This window comes from Dendrobates tinctorius, unplaced genomic scaffold, assembly GCF_039654945.1.
Source record: "Dendrobates tinctorius isolate UK_male_01 unplaced genomic scaffold, ASM3965494v1 ptg000212l, whole genome shotgun sequence".
Lineage (NCBI taxonomy): Eukaryota > Metazoa > Chordata > Amphibia > Anura > Dendrobatidae > Dendrobates > Dendrobates tinctorius.
The window spans coordinates 1450708-1475346 of NW_027361879.1; the positions used below are offsets into that span (position 1 = coordinate 1450708).

The 24639-nt window shown below is 43.1% G+C and overlaps 1 protein-coding gene across 2 annotated transcripts in view; it reads right to left on the minus strand.

Moving 5' to 3' along the window:
• RPTOR (regulatory associated protein of MTOR complex 1) overlaps window positions 1–24639 on the minus strand; it is a 371474-nt gene that overhangs the window by 269768 nt on the left and 77067 nt on the right. For both annotated transcript variants that reach the window (XM_073554721.1, XM_073554722.1), the window contains exon 2: window positions 21663–21765. In XM_073554721.1, the coding sequence (XP_073410822.1) occupies window positions 21663–21765 (103 nt within the window). The remainder of the gene's footprint in view (window positions 1–21662; window positions 21766–24639) is intronic.

Here is a 24639-nt window from a genome sequence, read left to right on the forward strand (position 1 = left end):
GATCCTCTCCTCCTTCAGCATCAAAGGCCTTGCCCTATCCGGGATCTCCTCATACCTTTCCAACCGCACATTCAGAGTCTCCAACTCCCACATCACCTCCTCATCCCACCCTCTCTCTGTTGGAGTCCCCCAAGGCTCTGTTTTAGGACCCCTACTCCTCTCAATCTATACACTTGGTCTGGGGCAACTCAAAGTCCCACGGATTCCAGTACCACCTTTATGCTGATGACACTCAGATCTACCTCTCTGGCCCAGACGTCAACTCTCTGCTGTCCAGAATCCCAGAGTGTCTATCAGCCATATCCTCCTTCTCCTCTCGCTTCCTCAAGCTCAAAGTGGACAAATCTGATCTCATCATCTTTCCTCCATCTCACAGATCTTCCTTACCTGACCTAGCTATAACAATTAATGACATCTCGCTTTCCCCAGTACCGGAAGTCCGCTGCCTCGGAGTAACCTTCGACTCTGCCCTGTCCTTCAAACCGCACATCCAAGCTCTTTCTACCTCCTGTCACCTCCAGCTCAAAAATATTTCCAGAATCCGTCCTTTCCTCAACCCTCAATCTACTAAAATGCTTGTGCATACCCTCATCATCTCCCGCCTCGACTACTGCAACATCCTTATCTATGGTCTCCCTGCTAACACCCTCGCACCTCTCCAGTCCATCCTTAACTCTGCTGCCCGACTAATTCATCTCTCTCCTCGCTACTCCTCCGCTTCTCCCCTCTGCAAATCTCTTCACTGGCTCCCACTCCCTCAGCGTATCCAATTCAAATTACTGATACTGACCTACAAGGCCATCTATAACCTGTCTCCCCATATGTCTCTGAACTAATCTCCCGTCCTCCCAAGACCTCCTTCTCTCCTCCACACTTATTCGCTCCTCACCCAAACCTCCTCCAAGACGTCTCCCGAACTGCCCCTATTCTCTGGAATTCTTTGCCGCAACAAGTCTGACTATCAACCACATTTGGATCCTTCAGACAGAACCTGAAAACCCACCTCTTCAAGAAAGCCTACAGGCTGCAATGACCCCGCTACCTCCTTCTCTCTCACCACTACCGGTGATATCACCTCAACCAACACTGAAACTGCTGCAACCCACCAACCTACTTTCTCCTTCCCCACCATCCTGCAGCATGTAAGCCCGAAAGGGCAGGGTCCTCTCTCCCCTCTATATCAGTCTGTCATTGTTAGTTTGTTTACTCTAAGTGATATCTGTAATTTGTATGTAACCCCTTCTCATGTACAGCACCATGGAATCAATGGTGCTATATAAATAAATAATAATAATAATTTTGCACTTGTTTGTGTGTGATTAGTATGTAATAATTTAGGAGCTAATAAAGTATTTTTGTACATTTTTAAACACTCCTGTGCGTCTCCTGTTTTATAATGCTCATTTTGAAGTGTTTTTTTTGTGGCCGAGCGTATAGTGCTCTGTCTACTATGAGTCTGGGTTTTCTGGTATTAATCTGTTATTTTTCTCTAAGAAGCCCTCCTACTCTGCACTCATTACCTGTATTAATTGCACCTGTTTGAACTTGTTACCTGTACAAAAGACACCTGTCCACACACTCAATCACACTCCAACTTCTCCACCATGGCCAACACCAAAGAACTGTCTAAGGACACCTGGGACAAAATTGTAGATCTGCACAAGCAGGGCTGTAGAGTCTGAGTCTGTGTCCATTTTGGTGGAGTCGGAATTGGTATAAAATGGACTGACTCCAAAAATATATATTACATTGGATTCAGTAGCTCAGAGCAGGATGTGCTGTAAATGTTGTAATAAAGAATTTGGGAAAGTCATAAAAATGTACTATAAATAAGGATTTTGGCTTTTAGTCGAGATGAATCTGTGCTGAACTTTATGTACATGCTCAGTAATGAGGCAGTGCTGTGGAGTCAGAGTCTGAAGTCAGGGAAATTGAGGAGTTGGAGCCAGTCGGTGGTTTGGCTTACCGACTCCACAGCCTTGTACACAAGGCTGGGATGGGCTACCTGACAATAGGCAAGCAGCTTGGTGAGAAAGCAATAACTGTTGGCACAATTATTAGAAAATGGAAGAAACACAAGATGGCTGTCAATCTTCCTTGGTCTTGGGATCTATGCAGGCTCTCGCCTTGTGAGATAAGGATGATTCTAAAGGTACTGTCACACTAAGCGATATCACTAGCAATATCGCTATAACTTGTGACGTTATAGCGATATTGGTAGCGATATCACTGTGTCTGATACTTACCTACGACACGCTCCCCCGCTGGTAATCGCTGATCGCGCGAGAACGTCCAGGACTGTTTCTCGTCGTCAGCTTCCTGCAGCGCTTGCTGTGGACAGACAAGCGTGGAGCCGGGCGGGAGGACGCAGGATCGCCTAGTGTGACAGGTAAGTAGCGACCCCCGTCCCCAGCGATGTCGCAGGTGAGATCTGCCTGTGTGGCAGCTCACTAGCGACCACTTAGCGATGTACCAGCGATCCTGACAGCGTCATATCGCTGGTCGGGATCGCTGGTACATCGCTAAGTGTGACAGTACCTTAAGACGGGTCAGGAATCAGCCCACAACTACAGGGGAGGACCTGGTCAATGACCTGAAGAGAGCTTGGACCATAATCTTAAACATTACCGCTAGTAAGACACTACGCCATCATGGATTAAAATCCTACAGGACACACAAGGTTCCCCTGCACACGCTTGCACATGTCTAGGCCCTTTTGAAGTTCGACAATGATCCGGATGATCCAGCGGCGGCATGGGAGAAGGTCATGGGGTCAGATGAGACCGACGTAGAAGAATAATGAGTACAACCCCAAGAACACAGTCCCAACCGTGAAGCATGGGGGGAGAAACATCAGACTTTCGGGGTGCTTTTCTGCAAAGGGAACATGAAAACTTCACCGTATTGAAAGGGGGATGGATGGGTTCATGCATTGCAAGATTTTGCCCAACAAACTCCCTCAGCAAAGGCACTGAAGATAGGTCATGGCTGGGTCTTTCAGCATGACAGTGACCCAAAACACAGAGAAAGCAATTAATGAGTGGCTTCATAAGAAGCATTTCTAGGTCCTGGAGTGGCCTAGCCAGTCTCTGACCTGAACCCAATAGAAAAGTTTTGGAGGGAGCAGAAACTCAATGTTGCCCAGCGACAGCCCCAAAATCTGAAAGAAGGAGTCGGCCAAAATCCTTGCTGCAGTGAGTGCAAACTTGGACAAGAACTACAGGAAACGTCTGACCTCTGTAACTGCAAACAAAGGTTTCTGCAACTAATATTACGTTGTGTTATTGTATCAAATACTACCGTATTTTTCGGACTATAAGAAGCACCAGACCATAAGACACACCCCAAGTTTCCAGAAGAAAAATGGGGGGAAAAAAAGTGTGTGAAATAGAGGTCCATCTTACAGTCCTAAATTCAGCTTACCCTCAGGGGGTGGGGGAGGGATCAGCAGCATTGGTGGAGCGGAGTCACAGGGGTGTTTGGTTGCCCGGCAATGATACTACCTAGACTGGTGTGGCAAGTTTGGAGGTGCTCAGTGACTCTTGTGAAAGCCCGGAGCCCCCACTCATCCATTGCTGTGATGCAGTGGTGTCCGGGAAATCCCATCCCACGGCTGAAGCTGCAGGCTCGGTGGTGCGGGGCTAAGGTGAGTTTTTGAAAAAGACCGGAGCCCGAGCACTTCCATTGCCTCCATGCTGTGGCGTCCGGGAAAATGGCAGCCGGAGGCGGAGCATGCGCAGATTGAGTTCTCGGCATTGTTCAGCACCAGGATGGGAGTGAGATCATCGCCCTGCAGCGTCAGACCACAGGGGGGGGAGGAAAAACCGCCAGACTCCTGCTGCCCCCTTGCTAATTATAAGTAGAGTATATTCTGACTATAAGATGCACCCCCCGTTTCCCCAAAAAATTTTGAGGACAAAAAAAGTGTTTCGTATAGTTCGAAAAATAAGGTATTTCATGCAATAAAATGCAAATTAGTTATGTGAAAATCATACACTGATTTTCAGGTTTTTTGTTTTTTAAGCTTCTATATCTCAGTTAAAATGTACCTACGATAAAAATTACAGACCTCTTCATTCTTTGTAGGTGGGAAAATTTGCAAGTGTATCAAATATTTATTTTCCCCACTGCGGGCACTCCTCCATTCCAGAAGCTGCAAGAAAGGGCCCTTTTCTTGAGACAGTACAGTTCCATGTTCATATGCCAAGTGTGAGATGGAAATCTCTCTCTAAGGACAACACTTACAATGAAAAATGATTCAAAAAGTATCTAACAAAATAAAAAAAACCTTGGCAGTATTAGAGGAGGGGTGGGAAACACGTAAGGGGGGCATGCTTTACTATTATATTTTACAGTATGCTGGAATGTTTCTACAAACATGGATGGGCAACCCCTTTAAGTTAGTGCTTCTTCTAATTTATGTGCGTGCATGTATTTTTGTAATATATACACAGTATATCTTTTTTCTAATATGCAGTCAAGGAGTTATCAAATGGAGAGTCGAGACATGACAAGTATTGTATGGTCAGCCAGTTCAACAGAAAAAAGCGCGTTTGGCCGACAAGCTCATGTGTATGGATACTGTAAGATGCAACCAATTTGGTTCCAATTCTGGAAGCCCATGACTTAAAGAGGCTGCATAAAGTAACTAAACAGACGAAGCACAGGCACTTGGTGTACCTTTGGTGTGGCCCAACCATGGCTGTGGAGTCGGAGTCGTGGAGTTAGAGTCAGTGGCAATTTTGGTGGAGTCAGAATCGGTATAAAATGGACTGACTGCAATTCCTAAAAGATGCAATAAATTGGCTACAGTAGTACAATGCAGGATATGGTGGACATTTTTTCAGAATAATTTGGGAATGTTATGAAACGTCCTATACATGTAAGTTCTGTTCCTGTTCTAAGGGTCTCGGCTTTTAGCTCAGTAGTGATGCAGGGCTGTGGAGTTGGGACGAATCTGTGCTGCACTTTATGTACAGCTGTGGCTAAAAGTTTTGACACCCCTGCAATTCTGTCAGATAATACTCAGTTTCTTCCTGAAAATGATTGCAAACACAAATTCTTTGGTATTATCTTCATTTAATTTGTCTTAAATGAAAAAACACAAAAAGAATTGTCCTAAAGCCAAATTGGATATAATTCCACACCAAACATAATAAAAGAGGGTGGATAAAAGTATTGGCACTGTTCGAAAAATCATGTGATGCTTCTCTAATTTGTGTAATTAACAGCACCTGTAACTTACCTGTGGCACCTAACAGGTGTTGGCAATAACTAAATCACACTTGCAGCCAGTTGACAAGGATTAAAGTTGACTCAACCTCTGTCCTGTGTCCTTCTGTGTACCACATTGAGCATGGAGAAAAGAAAGAAGACCAAAGAACTGTCTCAGGACTTGAGAAACCAAATTGTGAGGAAGCATGAGCAATCTCAAGGCTACAAGTCCATCTCCAAAGACCTGAATGTTCCTGTGTCTACCGTGCGCAGTGTCAAGAAGTTTAAAGCCCATGGTACTGTGGCTAACCTCCCTAGATGTGGACGGAAAAGTTAAATTGACAAGAGATTTCAACACAAGATTGTGCGGATGTTGGATAAAGAACCTCGACTAACAGCCAAACAAGTTCAAGCTGCCCTGCAGTCCGAGGGTACAACAGTGTCAACCCGTACTATCCGTCGACGTCTGAATGAAAAGGGACTGTATGGTAGGAGACCCAGGAAGACCCCACTTCTTACCCAGAGACATAAAAAAGCCAGGCTGGAGTTTGCCAAAACTTACCTGAAAAAGCCTAAAACGTTTTGGAAGAATGTTCTCTGGTCAGATGAGACAAAATTAGAGCTTTTTGGGCAAAAGCATCAACATAGAGTTTACAGGAGAAAAAAAAAAAAGAGGCATTCAAAGAAGAGAACACGGTCCCTACAGTCGGAGGTTCCCTGATGTTTTGGGGTTGTTCTGCTGCCTCTGGCACTGGACTGCTTGACCGTGTGCATGGCATTATGAAGTCAGAAGACTACCAATAAATTTTGCAGCATAACGTAGGGTCCAGTGTGAGAAAGCTGGGTCTCCCTCAGAGGTCATGGGTCTTCCAGCAGGACAATGACCCAAAACACACTTCAAAAAGCACTAGAAAATGGTTCGAGAGAAAGCACTGGAGACTTCTAAGGTGGCCAGCAATGAGTCCAGACCTGAATCCCATAGAACACCTGTGGAGAGATCTAAAAATGGCAGTTTGGAGAAGGCACCCTTCAAATATCAGGGACCTGGAGCAGTTTGCCAAAGAAGAATGGTCTAAAATTCCAGCAGAGCATTGTAAGAAACTCATTGATGGTTACCGGAAGCGGTTGGTCGCAGTTATTTTGGCTAAAGGTTGTGCAACCAAGTATTAGGCTGAGGGTGCCAATACTTTTGTCTAGCCAATTTTTGGAGTTTTGTGTGAAATGATCAATGTTTTGCTTTTTGCTTCATTCTCTTTTGTGTTTTTTCATTTAAGACAAATTAAATGAAGATAATAATACCAAGAATTTGTGTTTGCAATCATATTCAGGAAGAAACTGAGTATTATCTGACAGAATTGCAGGGGTGTCAATACTTTTGGCCACAACTGTACATGCTCAGTAGTAATGCAGTGCTGGGGAGTAGTAGCCGAGATGAATCTGTGTTGCACTTTATGTACATGCTCAGTAATGATGCAGTGCTGCGGACTTCAAATGAATCTGTGTTGCACATTATGTACATGCTCAGTAGTGATGTAGTGCTGTGATGTTGGGATGAATCTGTGTTGCACATTATGTACATGCTCAGTAGTGATGTAGTGCTGTGATGTTGGGATGAATCTGTGTTGCACATTATGTACATGCTCAGTAGTGATGCAGTTCTGTGATGTTGGGATCAATCTGTGTTGCACATTATGTACATGCTCAGTAGTGATGCAGTGCCGGTGAGTTGGGATGAATCTGTGCTGCACATTATGTACATTAGTGTAATGACAAAAAAAATTTTTTTATGAAACCATGTGCAATGGAGGAACTTTTATGGTTTATTTAAGAATAAGTATTGATTTTTTTTGTTTTTTAAAAAAAGTTCCCCCTTTCATTCAAATGAAATAAGGCAAAAATGGTATTTTTCCGCCAAAAAAAGAAGGACATGCAATTTTGCATTATTATCTTTTATGTTGACAATAGGAGGGCAGATTCCTCGTCCAGATAGACCTGTTTGCTTTTACACTGTTGCTGGAATTTCTAGAAGACATTTTCTGAATGCACTCCTTGATCGTAAAACTTGAAGCTTTGCACTGAAAATGAAAAGATAATACTAAGTTCCAAAATATTTTAAAATATTCCAGAATGTTCTAGATGTGAATAAAATACCACTTTTTATTACAAAGATATTTTCTTTAAAGATTAAAAGACGAAAAATCTTTTGAAAAAGAGGGGGAACTTTTTTGAATATTTTACAAATTTGATAATACAAATGTCATTTGAATGCAATTGTTCCTCCAATGTAAGGGGTTTCATTTTCGTTTTGCAAAATTTTTAAAATTGTCATCATCCTAATGTACATGCTCAGTAGTGATGCAGTGCTGTGATGTTGGGATGAATCTGCGTTACACATTATGTACATGCTCAGTAGTGATGCAGTGCTGTGATGTTGGGATGAATCTGCGTTACACATTATGTACATGCTCAGTAGTGATGCAGTGCTGGGGAGTTGGGATGAATCTGTGTTGCACATTATGTAGATGCTCAGTAGTGATGCAGTTCTGTGATGTTGGGATGAATCTGTGTTGCACATTATGTACATGCTCAGTAGTGATGCAGTGCTGTGGAGTTGGGATGAACCTGTGCTGCACATTATGTACATGCTCAGTAGTGATGCAGTGCTGGGGAGTTGGGATGAACCTGTGCTGCACATTATGTACATGCTCAGTAGTGATGCAGTGCCGGTGAGTTGGGATGAATCTGTGCTGCACATTATGTACATGCTCAGTAGTGATGCAGTGCTGTGATGTTGGGATGAATCTGCGTTACACATTATGTACATGCTCAGTAGTGATGCAGTCCTGGGGAGTTGGGATGAATCTGTGTTGCACATTATGTACATGCTCAGTAGTGATGCAGTGCTGTGGAGTTGGGATGAATCTGTGTTGCACATTATGTACATGCTCAGTAGTGATGCACTGCTGTGATGTTGGGATGAATCTGTGTTGCACATTATGTACATGCTCAGGAGTGATGCAGTGCTGTGGAGTTGAGATGAATCTGTGTTGCACATTATGTACATGCTCAGTAGTGATGCAGTGCTGGGGAGTTGGCATGAATCTGTGTTGCACATTATGTACATGCTCAGTAGTGATGCAGTGCTGGGGAGTTGGGATGAATCTGTGTTGCACATTATGTACTTGCTCAGTAGTGATGAACTGCTGGGGAGTTGGGATGAATCTGTGTTGCACATTATGTACATGCTCAGTAGTGATGCAGTGCTGGGGAGTTGGGATGAATCTGCGTTACACATTATGTACATGCTCAGTAGTGATGCAGTCCTGGGGGGTTGGGATGAATCTGTGTTGCACATTATGTACATGCTGAGTAGTGATGCAATACTGTGGAGTTGGGATGAATCTGTGTTGCACATTATGTACATGCTCAGTAGTGATGCACTGCTGTGATGTTGGGATGAATCTGTGCTGCACATTATGTACATGCTCAGGAGTGATGCAGTGCTGTGGAGTTGAGATGAATCGGTGTTGCACATTATGTACATGCTCAGTAGTGATGAACTGCTGGGGAGTTGGGATGAATCTGTGTTGCACATTATGTACATGCTCAGTAGTGATGCAGTGCTGGGGAGTTGGGATGTATCTGTGTTGCACATTATGTACATGCTCAGTAGTGATGCAGTGCTGTGGAGTTGGGATGAATCTGTGTTGCACATTATGTACATCCTCAGTAGTGATGCACTGCTGTGGAGTTGGGATGAATCTGTGTTGCACATTATGTACATGCTCAGTAGTGATGCAGTGCTGTGGAGTTGGGATAAATCTGTGCTGCACATTATGTACATGCTCAGTAGTGATGCAGTGCTGTGGAGTTGGGATGAATCTGTGCTGCACATTATGTACATGCTCAGTAGTGATGCAATGCTGTGATGTTAGGATGAATCTGTGTTGCACATTATGTACATGCTCAGTAGTGATGCACTGCTGTGGAGTTGGGATGAATCTGTGTTGCACATTATGTACATGCTCAGTAGTGATGCAATGCTGTGATGTTGGGATGAATCTGTGTTGCACATTATGTACATGCTCAGTAGTGATGCAGTGCTGGGGAGTTGGGATGAATCTGTGTTGCACATTATGTACATGCTTAGTAGTGATGCAGTTCTGTGATGTTTGGATCAATCTGTGTTGCACATTATGTACATGCTCAGTAGTGATGCAGTGCTGTGGAGTTGGGATAAATCTGTGCTGCACATTATGTACATGCTCAGTAGTGATGCAGTGCTGTGGAGTTGGGATGAATCTGTGTTGCACATTATGTACATGCTCAGTAGTGATGCAGTTCTGTGATGTTGGGATGAATATGTTGCACATTATGTACATGCTCAGTAGTGATGCAGTGCTGGGGAGTTGGGATGAATCTGTGTTGCACATTATGTACATGCTCAGTAATGATGCACTGCTGTGCAGTTGGGATGAATCTGTGCTGCACATTATGTACATGCTCAGTAGTGATGCAGTGCTGTGATGTTGGGATCAATCTGTGTTGCACATTATGTACATGCTCAGTAATGATGCACTGCTGTGTAGTTGGGATGAATCTGTGTTGCACATTATGTACATGCTTAGTAGTGATGCAATGCTGTGATGTTGGGATGAATCTGTGTTGCACATTATGTACATGCTCAGTAGTGATGCAGTGCTGGGGAGTTGGGATGAATCTGTGTTGCACATTATGCACATGCTCAGTAGTGATGCAGTGCTGGGGAGTTGGGATGAATCTGTGTTGCACATTATGTACATGCTCAGTAGTGATGCAGTGCTGGGAGTTGGGATGAATCTGTGTTGCACATTATGTACATGCTCAGTAGTGATGCAGTGCTGGGAGTCGGGATGAATCTGTGCTGCACATTATGTACATGCTCAGTAGTGATGCAGTGCTGTGGAGTTGGGATGAATCTTGGTTGCACATTATGTACATCCTCAGTAGTGATGCACTGCTGTGGAGTTGGGATGAATCTGTGTTGCACATTATGTACATGCTCAGTAGTGATGCAATGCTGTGATGTTAGGATGAATCTGTGTTGCACATTATGTACATGCTCAGTAGTGATGCACTGCTGTGGAGTTGGGATGAATCTGTGTTGCACATTATGTACATGCTCAGTAGTGATGCAATGCTGTGATGTTGGGATGAATCTGTGTTGCACATTATGTACATGCTCAGTAGTGATGCAGTGCTGGGGAGTTGGGATGAATCTGTGTTGCACATTATGTACATGCTCAGTAGTGATGCAGTGCTGGGGAGTTGGGATGAATCTGTGTTGCACCTTATGTACATGCTCAGTAGTGATGCAGTGCTGGGAGTTGGGATGAATCTGTGTTGCACATTATGTACATGCTCAGTAGTGATGCAGTGCTGGGGAGTTGGGATGAATCTGTGTTGCACATTATGTACATGCTCAGTAGTGATGCAGTGCTGGGAGTTGGGATGAATCTGTGCTGCACATTATGTACATGCTCAGTAGTGATGCAGTGCTGTGGAGTTGGGATGAATCTGTGTTGCACATTATGTACATGCTCAGTAGTGATGCACTGCTGTGGAGTTGGGATGAATCTGTGTTGCACATTATGTACATGCTCAGTAGTGATGCAATGCTGTGATGTTAGGATGAATCTGTGTTGCACATTATGTACATGCTCAGTAGTGATGCACTGCTGTGGAGTTGGGATGAATCTGTGTTGCACATTATGTACATGCTCAGTAGTGATGCAATGCTGCGATGTTGGGATGAATCTGTGTTGCACATTATGTACATGCTCAGTAGTGATGCAGTGCTGGGGAGTTGGGATGAATCTGTGTTGCACATTATGTACATGCTCAGTAGTAATGCAGTGCTGGGGAGTTGGGATGAATCTGTGTTGCACATTATGTACATGCTCAGTAGTGATGCAGTGCTGGGAGTTGGGATGAATCTGTGTTGCACATTATGTACATGCTCAGTAGTGATGCAGTGCTGGGGAGTTGGGATGAATCTGTGTTGCACATTATGTACATGCTCAGTAGTGATGCAGTGCTGGGGAGTTGGGATGAATCTGTGTTGCACATTATGTACATGCTCAGTAGTGATGCACTGCTGTGGAGTTGGGATGAATGTGTTGCACATTATGCACATGCTCAGTAATGATGCACTGCAGTGGAGTTGGGATGAATCTGTGTTGCACTTTATGTGCATGCTTAGTAGTGATGGAGTTCTGTGATGTTGGGATGAATATGTGTTGCACATTATGCACATGCTCAGTAGTGATGCACTGCTGTGGAGTTGGGATTAATCTGTGTTGCACTTTATGTACATGCTTAGTAGTGATGCAGTTCTGTGATGTTGGGATCCATCTGTGTTACACATTATGTACATGCTCAGTAGTGATGCAATGCTGTGGAGTTGGGATGAATCTGTGTTGCACATTATGTACATGCTCAGTAGTGATGCAGTGCTGTGGAGTTGGGATGAATCTGTGTTGCACATTATGTACATGCTCAGTAGTGATGCAGTTCTGTGATGTTGGGATGAATCTGTGTTGCACATTATGTACATGCTCAGTAGTGAGGCAAGGCTGTGGAGTCGGAAAGACTGAGTAAGGGAAATTGAGGATTCTGAGTCGGAGGTTTGGCTTACTGACTACACAGCCCTGGGCCAAAACAGGTCAATTTAGGCTATGTGCACACGTTGCGGGTTCTGCTGCGGATCCGCAGCATTTCAGGCTCTGCGGGTCCGCAGCAGATTTAGCTGCGTTGTACAGTACCATTGTTTTCAATGCTAAACTGAAAAACGCTGTGCACATGCTGCAGGTTCAAATCTGCAGCATGTCAATTCTTTGTGCTGAATCCGCTGCGGTTTCCCATCTCCTCCATTGTAGAGGTGTGAAACCGCAGGGCTAAACCGCAGGCTAATCCGCAGGTCTTTTGACTTGTGTATTTACCTGCGGATTTTTCCAAATCCGCAGCACCTAAAACTACGTGTGCACATAGCCTTACCATCTCATCTACCGTTTTGCATCTATCTATACCCCACCTCTTCCATGATTAACAGCTCTGGTCAAAAGTGGGGAGAAAAAGATGGACAAGAAGGCAGTGGAAAGGTGGACTGAAGAGTTTGGCCATATCAAGGGTGCACTGAGCATCTGTGCTTGGTTTGAACAGTAATTTTCTGCTGACAGATTGCCTTTTAAAGATATTTACTTTTTTTTTTTTTATCATACATCCTAGATTCTTTTTGTTGGTATTTGTCCTCCAACTTGTTCTATCATTTTTTCCACAGAACCAAGTTTTTGCCACTTCTAGAACGATCCTTAAACCACTAATCAAAGTGAAGCTGAGAGGATGGGAAATGGTGAAGTATTTCATGTCACTTAGAATTTACTCTGTTACATGCTTCTGTCTTGTCTTTCAATTTAAGAGTGAAGCGATCGTTTCTTGGTTTAATGAGCTGGAAATCACAGCCATTACAGACGACTTAATTCTCCTTCTGAATCCGAGCTCCCCTCCACCCTGACGTGCAACTGAATCCAGGGAAACAGAATTAGGTATTTAATCATCTAAATCACAATGGGGAAAAGGTTTTCACTTCCTCGCACGACTGCTTTCTCGAATATAAACATCAAGAGGCCAAGTCGTAAATTTCTTGCTAGGTGCTACGGAACGGAACGACGGATACCCTTTACGGGATGCCATGTCTTCCACTAATACATTTCCAAGAGGGTCGTGCGTTAAAAGCTGGCGCCCTTCATATTTGGAGAGTGCGTTCATTAATTTGGTACAGGGTAATGTATTAGCTGCTACTGTGGTTTGTGATGAAGCCTTCAAAGAAAATAAGATTTCAGTAAAAAGCCGGATTGTATCAATTAGTAATAGTTTTTACTTTGACAAAAATATGAGAACCTGAAGGAGAAAAAATATCATATATATTAATCCATCATCCAATAAGATAAGGGCTAAATTCTCAGATGAGGAGACCTCAAAGATAGGAATGTCTTAAAAGGAAAATCATTTGTATTCCTTTCAAGAAACATGGCATGATAGAAAAATCAAAATTGGTCATTAGGGTGGGACAGTAGAAACAGGAAGGAGACAACCCCTTTTAAAGGAACCTGCCAGGACAATTTCGCTACTGAAACTAATGGCATAGGTGTATAGATATTAGTACAACAATAAAAACTATACCTGTCTCGTAGAATTCTGAGGAGACAGCGCTGAGAAATGAAGCTTTGAAGCCTAATGCAAATTTGTCTGGAAGTGAAATCCCATTTGGGGGCAGGATAAAGACCTCATGGTATATAGCCACGCCCTCCTGACCACTGCACTGTCCTGCTAGCTTGCATGAGGCTTCAAAGCTCGAATTATGAGGGCAGGTACATCGGATCTCTACAAGATGGGTAGCATTTTTATTGCAGTTGTAGGACCTTTACAGCCATACTACTTGTTTCAATTACGAAATAGTCTTGAAATGATCTCTTTAAATCCATGCAAGTCAGGCATCATCATAGAAACTTCTCTATATGATCTGGAAATGATGACTGAAATGTAAAGAAAAACAAATGGTTGGCTCTGAAAAGGAGAAGTAATCCTTTGGAGAATTTCCCCTTAGTATAAAGTTGAAAAACAGTCTCTGGAGAACATAAAAGGCCAACGACCAATATAAACACTATGGTCCCCAATTCGTTGGAGCAAGATGTGCCAAATTCATTAAGGGGCATGTGCTTCTTAATGACTTTGGTGGATCTTTCAGCTGCCACGCTCCAGAAACAGAAATATACAACAGTCAGGGGCATTTCAGTACATTTCTGGAGGAACATGCGTCCCCCTTTCATGGTGCAAATTATGATGAATTTGTCAAGCCTTCTTGGTCATGCTACGTCCGAGCTATGCTCACTTTCACAAACTGGGCAGAGCCATCTCAGACTGTTCTAAAAAGGCTAAAAGACACAAAACAATTGTTTTTAAAACAGCAAGTTGCACAAGAATTTTGCAACATTTCAAGCAATTTTAGGCTATGTGCACACGGTGCGGATCCTCCCGCGGATCTTTCCACACAGATTTTACGAAATCCGCATGTCAAATGACCTGCATTTTTCCTGCGGATTTCTTCCTTTTTTTGTGGTTTTACTGTGGTTTTTGTGCAGTTTTCCACTGCGGTTTTCCACCTGCGGATCTGTAGAATGGAGCAGGTGGAAAACTGCAGCAAAACCGCACAAAGTCACATGCTGCTTTTTTTTACCGCCCAAAAACCTCGCGGAAAAATCCGCAGCGTGTGCACAGCGTTTTTCTTTTCCCATTGGCTATAATGGTACTGTACATCACCTGCAGTTCTGCGGCAAATCCACTGCGGATCCGCGGTAGAAACCGCACCATGTGCACAGGGCCTTAAGCCAGAAGACTGTCAAAAACTGCTTGATGAATCAGGGTCTGTGTGTACAAAAAATCTCATTTGAATTCTGCATTCATCTTTTTGGAGGGAGAGGGGCGAGCATAAGCTACTCATTAAATTGAGTAAAGGGTTATTAAGAATCCACCTCTTCCTGGAAAGCATTAGGCTGAACATGTTGACAAACCATTAATAAGAAGATCCTAATGAGTGCGACTTCATTACAATTCACAAAGACCGATCCCGGATCTGCACGGCCTGTTGAGTCCTCCTGAGAGGAGGATTAGAGGTTTAATTCAGTCTTGTGTAGTCTGGCACTGATGGGTGTGTGAACAAAGGTGTTAACTACTTGGTGCCTCTATTTCGACAGCCAAAAGTAGGGGCTCAGCAGAGCAGCAAAACTGAGTCAAGGAAGAACAGAAAGTGATGATGCTGACAAGGTAGCAACATGCTCTTACTTCCAAACAGAGCAAAAGTTGGCGTGCACTCAGTCAGCCAAGTGAAGTGCTGGTAGATGGGATGTGATCCCATAAGCATTTGTATATACAGCACGTCATTTATGTTTTCTTCTCCCTTAGTGATGTTCTGAACAAGATCCATATAGGGCGAAAACTATTATTATGGCATTTTCGCTGCATCTTGAGGACTATTTCCATATCCACCACATTTGTTAGAATCCTTCAACAGAGTGTGCAGTAACTTCTCCATATACTTTCTTCCAAGCAGACAGCAGTTTCCTACTGTCAACATCTATCCAAAATGTTGGAAACCGTTGCATGAGACTGAACAGCAATACTAAAAACATCTCATGTGGATAGGGGTGGCACTGTTTTTGGAAGAAAGCAGCCATTTTTTATTTCACTGAATATGGCCAACTCATTTCCTGCCACTTCAGCTATCTCTGTCGGTCTCTTCCTGCAATGATCAAGCAACCTCTGCAGCCAATCACTGTATATGTCAGCAGTCATTGGCTGCAGCAGTCATCATATAAATCATGTACAGTATGTGACTGCTGAAGGAAGAAAGTGGCGAGGACCAGTGAAGTGGCACAGGATTAAAAGGGATGATTTTACTTTTTTTTTTGGTTTTAATTTATGTTATTTCTTGCTACATCTTTATAGATACCCCCTTTAAGCACGATGATATGCCATAAATGCCGACATGAAGGAGTTCCACCTTTTTCCATTAAGGGTGAACAATAAAATTACATATTCCCACCCTCACTAATGCACATGGTTCCCATGCAGACCACTCTAATGCGGTTTTTGGCACCACAGGAAGCAATAATGTCCTGCTCATCTGTAATTGACTGCAGCATTTAGGAGACTGGAATAGTGCAGAATGGCGCATCATCAGATGACGTGACGCTGTAGGCAGCCCATCGCCGACATCATATTGTGTCCATTGGCGGGGTGTGCTTGAGCCTAAAGTGTTCATGCAGGTGAGTTTACATAATATTATTTTTACTAGTAAATGCTTCTGTAAAGTCCAAAAAACACACTAAATTGTACTTATTTCAACTTTATTTTGATACTAGCTGAAGAGCCCGGCGCTGCCCGGGCATAGCAACTAACTGTGGTTAGTTATAACAAATTATAATTATCCTCCATCCCATAGGCCCGTGCCCATATACCCATCACACATCCTCCATCCCATAGTCCCATGCCCATATACCCATCATACACATCCTCCATCCCATAGTCCCATGCCCATATACCCATCATACATATCCGCCATCCCATAGTCCCGTGCCCATATACCCGTCATGCATATCCTCCATCCCATAGTCCAGTGCCCATATACCCATCACACATCCTCCATCCCATAGTCCCGTGCCCATATACCGGTCGTACATATCGTCCATCCCATAGCCCCGTGCCCATATACCCGTCATTCATATCCTCCATCCTATAGTTCAGTGCCCATATACCCATCATACATCCTCCATCCCATAGTCCCATGCCCATATACCCATCATACATATCCTTCATCCCATAGTCGAGTGCCCATATACCCATCACACATCCTCCATCCCATAGTCCCATGCTCATATACCCATCACACATCCTCCATCCCATAGTTGAGTGCCCATATACCCATCATACATATCCGCCATCCCATAGTCACGTGCCCATATACCCGTCATACATCCTTCATCCCATAGTCCAGTGCCCATATACCCATTACACATCCTCCATGCTCCATCCCATAGTCCCGTGCCCATATACCGGTCATACATATCGTCCATCCCATAGCCCCGTGCCCATATACCAGTCATACATATCCTCCATCCTATAGTCCAGTGCCCATATACCCATCACACATCCTCCATCCCATAGTCCCGTGCCCATATACCCGTCATACATATCCACCATCCCATAGGCCCGCGCCCATATACCCGTCATACATATCCTCCATCCCATAGTCCAGTGCCCATATACCCATCACACATCCTCCATCCCATAGTCTAGTGCCCATATACCCATCACACATCCTCCATCCCATAGTCCCGTGCCCATACATATCATCCATCCCATAGTCCCGTGCCCATATACCCGTCATACATATCCTCCATCCCATAGTCCAGTGCCCATATACCCATCACACATCCTTCATCTCATAGTCCCGTGCCCATATACCCATCATACATATCCACCATCCCAATGTCCAGTGCCCATCACACATCCTCCATCTCATAGTAAACCATTATGACATTATAATGTGCGGCAGCAGGGCATGCAACCTATGATGACATCAGTGTCGCCATGGCAACCATTGTGACATCATAATGAGGGGCGGGGCTTGACACGCAGTCTCGTAAGGTATGCAAATAGGGGCATTATGACATCATGAGGGGCGGGGCTTGACACGCACACACTTTCCCAAGTATGTAGATAGGGGCAAAATTGTTTGGTGTATTGGAACGCGTGGGGTTAAAATTTCGCCTCACAACATAGCTTAGGATGCTCTCGGGGTCCAGACGTGTGACTGCCAAATTTTGCGGCTGTAGCTGCGACGGTGCGGATGCCTATCCCGGACATACACACACACATACACACTTTGAGCTTTATATATTAGATTTAATACCTCTTTAAACGTGTTGCTTATCGGTGGTGGTTGGGGTCCTAAGTCCCCCCAATGATCGCTCAGAAAGCTGCTCTGATGCGCACAGTTCATCCGGCAGAAGCGCTACGTACCGGAATGTTTGCACGTACATATCGGGTATAAGGACCCACAGACTACTGTGTGCACTAGCTAGAATGCTGCTTTCATCAGATGCTTATAGCAGGAAAAAGCAATGACGCTTCTCAGTCATTCACAACTAAGAAAACATTTATTTTGGTCTTGGGCGCTCCTCTTTATATTATAAAAAAAAAAAAAACTTGCCCTGCATGAAAATAATAAGAAAAGTGAAGCGCAGTGTGACAGGCATGTTCCTCTCCTTGGGAGATGGATTTACGTGCCTCATTTTCAGTGGTGCTACATAACTTGTGCTTTGAAACTGAAATCCCTTTAACCTGCCCGCATGATGTCCATTATGCACAATGTGAACGCTGCACGGCGGCGCACGCCTTCAGCCGACTGGAGAGACCTCGCAGCCTATGCTCCCCATCCCCCATCCTGAAAGAAAACCCTTTCTCTCTGGCATGCAAGCAAATATAACTACTAAAATGGAATTTTTTTTTTTTTTTTTTGCTTTTCAACTAGTGAATAATGCCTGACCATAAAATATTAAGGGGGAAAGACACCTGTCATTCTGAGAGTGGGTGACTGTGTATAAATAGAAATCATTACCTAGAATACCCATCTGGATCCCCAGTCCCCATGTGTCAGAATAACAGATTTAGACAACATGTTGCACATACTCCTACAATGCTAATTGCAAAAAGCCTGACGGAGGGGAGATCCATCACATTATACAGGTCCCTGTCGCTGACAGTGCGGCATCACCAGAGATGGCAGATACCCGGTCTTGATCCTACTGTTGCAGGTCTCCATTAACTCCACTGTACAGATATCCTAAAAGAGGTTGGCAGATATCCCTTCTCCTGATATGTGTCCAGATGATTACTGTAGACATTTCTGTACCCTGCAAAGTATGTAGGATGAACCCAGACAACCATATTTTATCTGCTGGATGAGGTCTGACAACCATGTGCTCATGCACCAGCTGCAGTAAGGACTTATGTCTGGACTGCCCTCAATGGAAAAACAATCCTCAGCTATCCAACAACCAATTTTTAGGTGTGACATTGTTTTGGAGAAATGGACATTAAAATAAACTCCCTTTTATTCTGCATCTAAATAACGTGCTGGTTTTCAGCTGTTGCAAAAATGCAACTTCCAGCATATCGGAGTCCACAAAAAAGTGCGCAAATTGCAGACTTATATGGATCTTCAATTTTCTGTTCCCCAAAAAATGAACCATACAAGCATTGTATTTATTCACACTGGCACAAGTATTCTATATTCCACCACTTGCCCAGTGTCCTTTTATCCTCCACATCCCACAGCGACAGAGAAGAGAAACATGTCCTCCAATAGTGATGCTCTGTGGAACCAAGTTAAGGTCAAAAGTGTCATTTTACTCACATGATAGACTCTTTCATCAATACATGTAAAAGCACTTTTAGTGAAATCATCTCCCTGAATAAAAGTTTCGCCTTGTAGCTTCTTCCTGGGACATGTTCCCCAGATGAAGCATCATGGCAAAACCCTGAGTAATTTTACATGTACGGTTGAAAGAGTCATTATGTGATTAAAATAAATTCCTTTGTCGATAACTGGGTCACAAGGAGGATCAATATTGGAGGACATGATCCTTTTCTCTCCTTTGCTGCAAGGCATCTGGGGTGAAAAGACATTGGGTGACGGGATGAATGGGCAGTGGTGGTGAAACACAAAATACCTGTACTAGCGCACCAGTGGTAGTGTGAATAAAACCAAAATGCTTTCTTTTCTTCGGAACAGAAGATTCAGATAAAGATGTATCTTGTGCACATTTGTGCACTAGTGACTTTTATAGCCTGATCAACTTCTGCCTTATTGCTGCTTGCAGGACATTATTGTGTTTATGGGTATGCAGGGGTAGGCACATACCCTAAGTGCTGGATGCCTGTCTGTGGTCACTTCCCTCATCACTAATGAGCACAGGATAAAGCCCCGTCGATCCTGCTGTTCCTGCGGTGCTCATTGCAGGGGCAGGTTTCGCAGTAGATACCATTTTATTGCTGCGTAATCTTATTACACTATGCTAAGAGTTTCAGATGTTCTTTACTCATTTATTTAGCTACTGGTTAAAACAAGATGAATAACGTGGAAAACACCAACCCAATGGAGCTGTGACACTGATCTATGTACAGAGAATATCACCATAGGGATAAACAGCCCCAAATTCTGCATTATGAGACACAGCTAATTTGTCAGTGTCTGGCGGATGTCCTGTTTGATAAATCAGCCCGCGTGGTAGAATCCACAATTTACAGAAGTAATGTATTTGGCTCATTAAGGACTAACCTTTAACAGGCAACAGAAATTATTGTGAAGAATCGGAGACCTGGGATCTTCAAGGATTACATCTGGAAGCTAAATACTGTACACAGGAGGCTGCTTTATCGTCCTCCATCATAATAAAGCACATGCTCACCATAGTTTTTAATGCTTCAAGGCATTTTAAATGAAAAAGTGAAGTGACTTTGTAAACAGGCTATGTGTATACAGCCCATATGCAGAACTATATTTGTCCATGGTAACAAACTACAAGTATGTAGCCTGAATCTACAATAATACCTTTCATTAGACTTTTACTTTCAACTGATCCTACTAATATAGGGTATAGCAGTAAAAAAGGACGTCACAATCAAATGCAGTCTGATACCCTGGAAATAAATAGGCCTGCATTGGAGCTGTAGAAGCAAAACTAGTGTTGGGACAGATTTGTGGGTCGCTAATTTATTGGATAGTAGTTTCAGGGTCTGTAGACGTGAAGCTTGCAAATCATTTACCTTCTGGTATCCCCAGCATCGCGTTTGATTAGTGAAGCTGCCACAATGTCATCATTGCGGCATGAATACTCGTGTCAGGGATTCTGGAAGGTAAGAGTTCCGGGACCCTCCTGTAAAGTGCCCAGAGACTACTGTCCTCGCCAATGAACCAGAGTCGTGAAAAATCGATCAGACCAACTCCACTCAAAACGATAATCTTGCTTAAAAAGATTTGAAAACGTGGTGGGCTCAGTGATTAGCACTAAGGCATTGGGCTCATATCCAACCAAAAAGCTATTTTCACAAAGTTTGCATGTATAAAAGCCCAAGATATTGTGAGCCCCATTGAAGACAGAGACTGAATCTCTCTATAATGCTGCAGAAATCAAGCTTTAAAGCCACATGCAAATTTGTTTAAAAGTGCTTCATGGACGTGTACTCTGCAGGCAACAACACGACCCATCGCATTTCAAGGACAGGTGATAACATTGATCGGTGGTGGTCCGCATGCTGGGACTCGCTCAGATTGGCAGAACAAGGCACAACTATCTCAGTCAGTATGGAGCAGTAGTGTGCATGCTCCACCACAGCTCTATTAATTCTTAAGGTGCCTGAATTCTCCGCTTTTTCCGGAAACCCCACAAAGAATAATTGGTATAGTGGTCCATCTGACCTGCCAACCCAGTTTGTAACGAGGATAAGAGTTCCCTGTTCTGCAGACTGTCGCTGACCAGCAAGTTATCACCTATCCTGCAGAACTTGTTTTCACTGGAAAACCCCTTTAAAGTCTGCACCGCCACAATGAATTACAAGATGGGCATCATTTAATTGTTGTTGTAGGACCTACACAGCCATAAGCACTAATTTCAATCGTATAATCATCCAAAACAGGTTAATTTAATTAACACAAGTAATTAATTAAAAAAAGTAAAATTTTATATCCTTTGACAGTTTGATAATGCAAAAACTCCATTTCCAGAAACCAAAATACGCTTGAACATGACCATATAAGCCCAATCTACCAATGGCTAACTGATACTTACCAATCCAACACTCCAGACGAGCACATGGGGTGGTCTTCACTACATCTGGTGGGTCAACGCCAACGTTGAGACACAACACGAGAGCCACACTGACCGTTTTCATCTAAGAAAGGGGAAGAAAAAAAAAAAAGAAAAATTGAAATCACAACTACGAACATGTTGACTCTCTTTGTTCACACCCATCAACCTAGTATGAGGCAACTGGCTGCACCCTAATATAAAGAAGTGTCCTTCCAGCGAGAATCGGCTGCAGACAAGTGCTTGGGTGGTCAAGAGCATTTAATGAGAACTTCATTGATCACTCTACTAGGAAGCTATCTATCAGCACAATTTCCTTACATGCTTGACCAATGGTAAGATGAAATAAGAATAAAAACAGGTGAACAATGACATCCATTGTGGACAGCAGATTTCATGGGACATCTCCAATAAATTTCTAATGAGGGTAACCTTAAAAGGTGGTCATTTGCGCCATAAAATTGGCTCATAGGATGAGCCATTGGATAATGTGTAGACAACAAATAAAGTTGCTCTCTGCAGCGCAATAGCATGAAAACATTCAGTATATGAAAATATGAATTGCATTAGTGCCCTAGAAAATATGAAAAATTGAGAATACTTGGTGCAGAAATTGGCCAATTCATGTATACCCAGCCGCCACCATAAGGCAATTCTCATTGCTGGGGACCTGTCTAATGTGAATCCTCTCCTAATAGGATGCTGCTACGCTTAAAGCCGCCAGAGGCTGATGGGGGGGGGGGGGGGGGGCGCTTAGTCACTTCCAAACAAAACAGTCTCTTCCAAAAAGAAGACAGGTGTGTACAGGTTCCAAATATCTGTCCACTGTTTGCAAGTGACAGTCAGTGTTTTGCTATGTGACTCTGACTAAGCAATACAACCTTCAGCCTCTGACGGTTTTAATCATAGGAGGATCCTATCTACCCACATAAATGTAGGCTTCAGCCTAAGAAAGGATTCACATTAGACAGGTTCCCAACAATGAGAATTGCCTTATCGCGGCTGCTGGACATACATTAATTTGCCAATTTATGCGCCAAGTATTCTAAATTTTTCCTATTTTTTAGAGCAGTAATGCCATTCATATTTCATATATTTCCTGTTTACATACTACAACGTTAGAGTGCAACTTTTTTTGTTGGTTATAAATGGAAATGGCTACTCTTAGTTTGCACCTGCACACACCTGTCTGTTTGGAAATGACAGTCAGTCTTTTGGTAATTTTACCATGTATAGAGACATATGCAATGCATGGCCTATAAGTCTCCTTACACTAGCATATCACTCTCCACAAGACAGACATATGAAGGACTGATGATCAGAGATGTCTAGTATTGTACACACAAGCCTTCCACCATGCTGGAAACCTTCTACAAATCCAACAGAAAAAAACAACAAAAAAAGGCAGGATTTCACTGAACCATTTGAGTTGGTGTCAACATTAAAAAAAACAAAAACAAAAAAAAAACCTTGAAATCAGGAACCTGAACCCGTTATGAGTGGTCACTGACGTATGATATTTGAAAAACCCCAATGATCCCTGAGAATATAACAGCTACTGGGTTGTCAAGTGATGTAGCCTCGATATGAAAAGTGGACCCACAAATGTCCCAAAATTACAAAAAGGTCTGAATACTTATGACCATGTGATATTTCAGTTTCTTTTTTAACAAATTTGCAAAAATTTCTACATTTGTTTTTTTTCAGTCAAGATGGGGTACAGAGTATAGATTAATGAGAAAAAAATGAACTTTTCTTAATTTACCAAATGGCTGCAATGAAACAAAAAATGAAACATTTAAAAAGGGTCTGAATACTTTCCGTACCCACTGTAAATCGTATGGCTGTGTCTGGATTAAAAATGAAGGCTCAATGGCTTCTGTGAAGATTGGCAGCCCCAGGTTTAACACCCCACCGATCACACATTGATGGCCTAGCCAAAGTCCGTTTATGAATCTCGAAAACTTAATATTAATTTTACATAGCTCCAACATATTCCGCAGCACTTTACAATTAAACTTAGAAGTCCAGTAAAAAAAAAAAATTTAAACGCAGTTTAGTTTATTCTACTTTTTCACTTTTTTTTTTTTTTTTTTTTTTAGCTTAAACACTCTGATTTCAATTTTTTCTCAAACTTTAAAATCCACAATTTCTCTAGTTTACCAAACCACAGCCGCTATGAACATGAGTTTGCGGATACGCAAAAGCAAAGTTCTCAGAGAGGAGAGAGAGCCTGTAACAGGAGGTCATGCTATGAGGCTGATAGGAAAACGTGAGAGACACAGGTTTCACACAATAAGTGGAGAGTGCACGGTACTGTCTGCTAGAGGCGCAGGGAGAAAAACTTCAACCGAATTATGGAAGAACGGTGGAAGTTATGAGTGTATCTGGAGATCAGACACGCTTTAATATCCTCACAAAGAGCGTGGTCAGCCTCCAGAGATGTTGACTATAGCACGATAGTAACATAGAATGTAGCTCACCACACGAGGCTACATGTGTCAGCAATACAAAACACCTTGACGTGTGCGGAGAAAACATACATCATCCCTCCATCTACAAATGAAGATGAATAAAATTTCCAGCTGCTCAATGGTAGGCCTTGTTTATCATGATGACTGGGTTGGACAGGTATGTCAAAGACTAGAGCAGCAGCAATAATGTCCACGTGACCATAAAGGCCAATGATTGGCTGTAGAATGGTGATGCTGAAACAGATCTTAACATTAAATGCCTTCCCAAGACCGATTTGTTTTTTTTGTCAATCTTGGAAAACCTCTTTAATCTCCGCCTTGACATTGCAGACGTTCACAATTCCATCCAGGCATAGGCACACCCTTGGAAATTGTCCTAAAAAGTTAGTCCTTGGTCATTGACTTCTGCATCTAGAGGCGAGTGGGGCAGATGACAGCATGACTACTGAAACCTGGTGATAGTTCAAGAGTCCGGCAGGTATCCG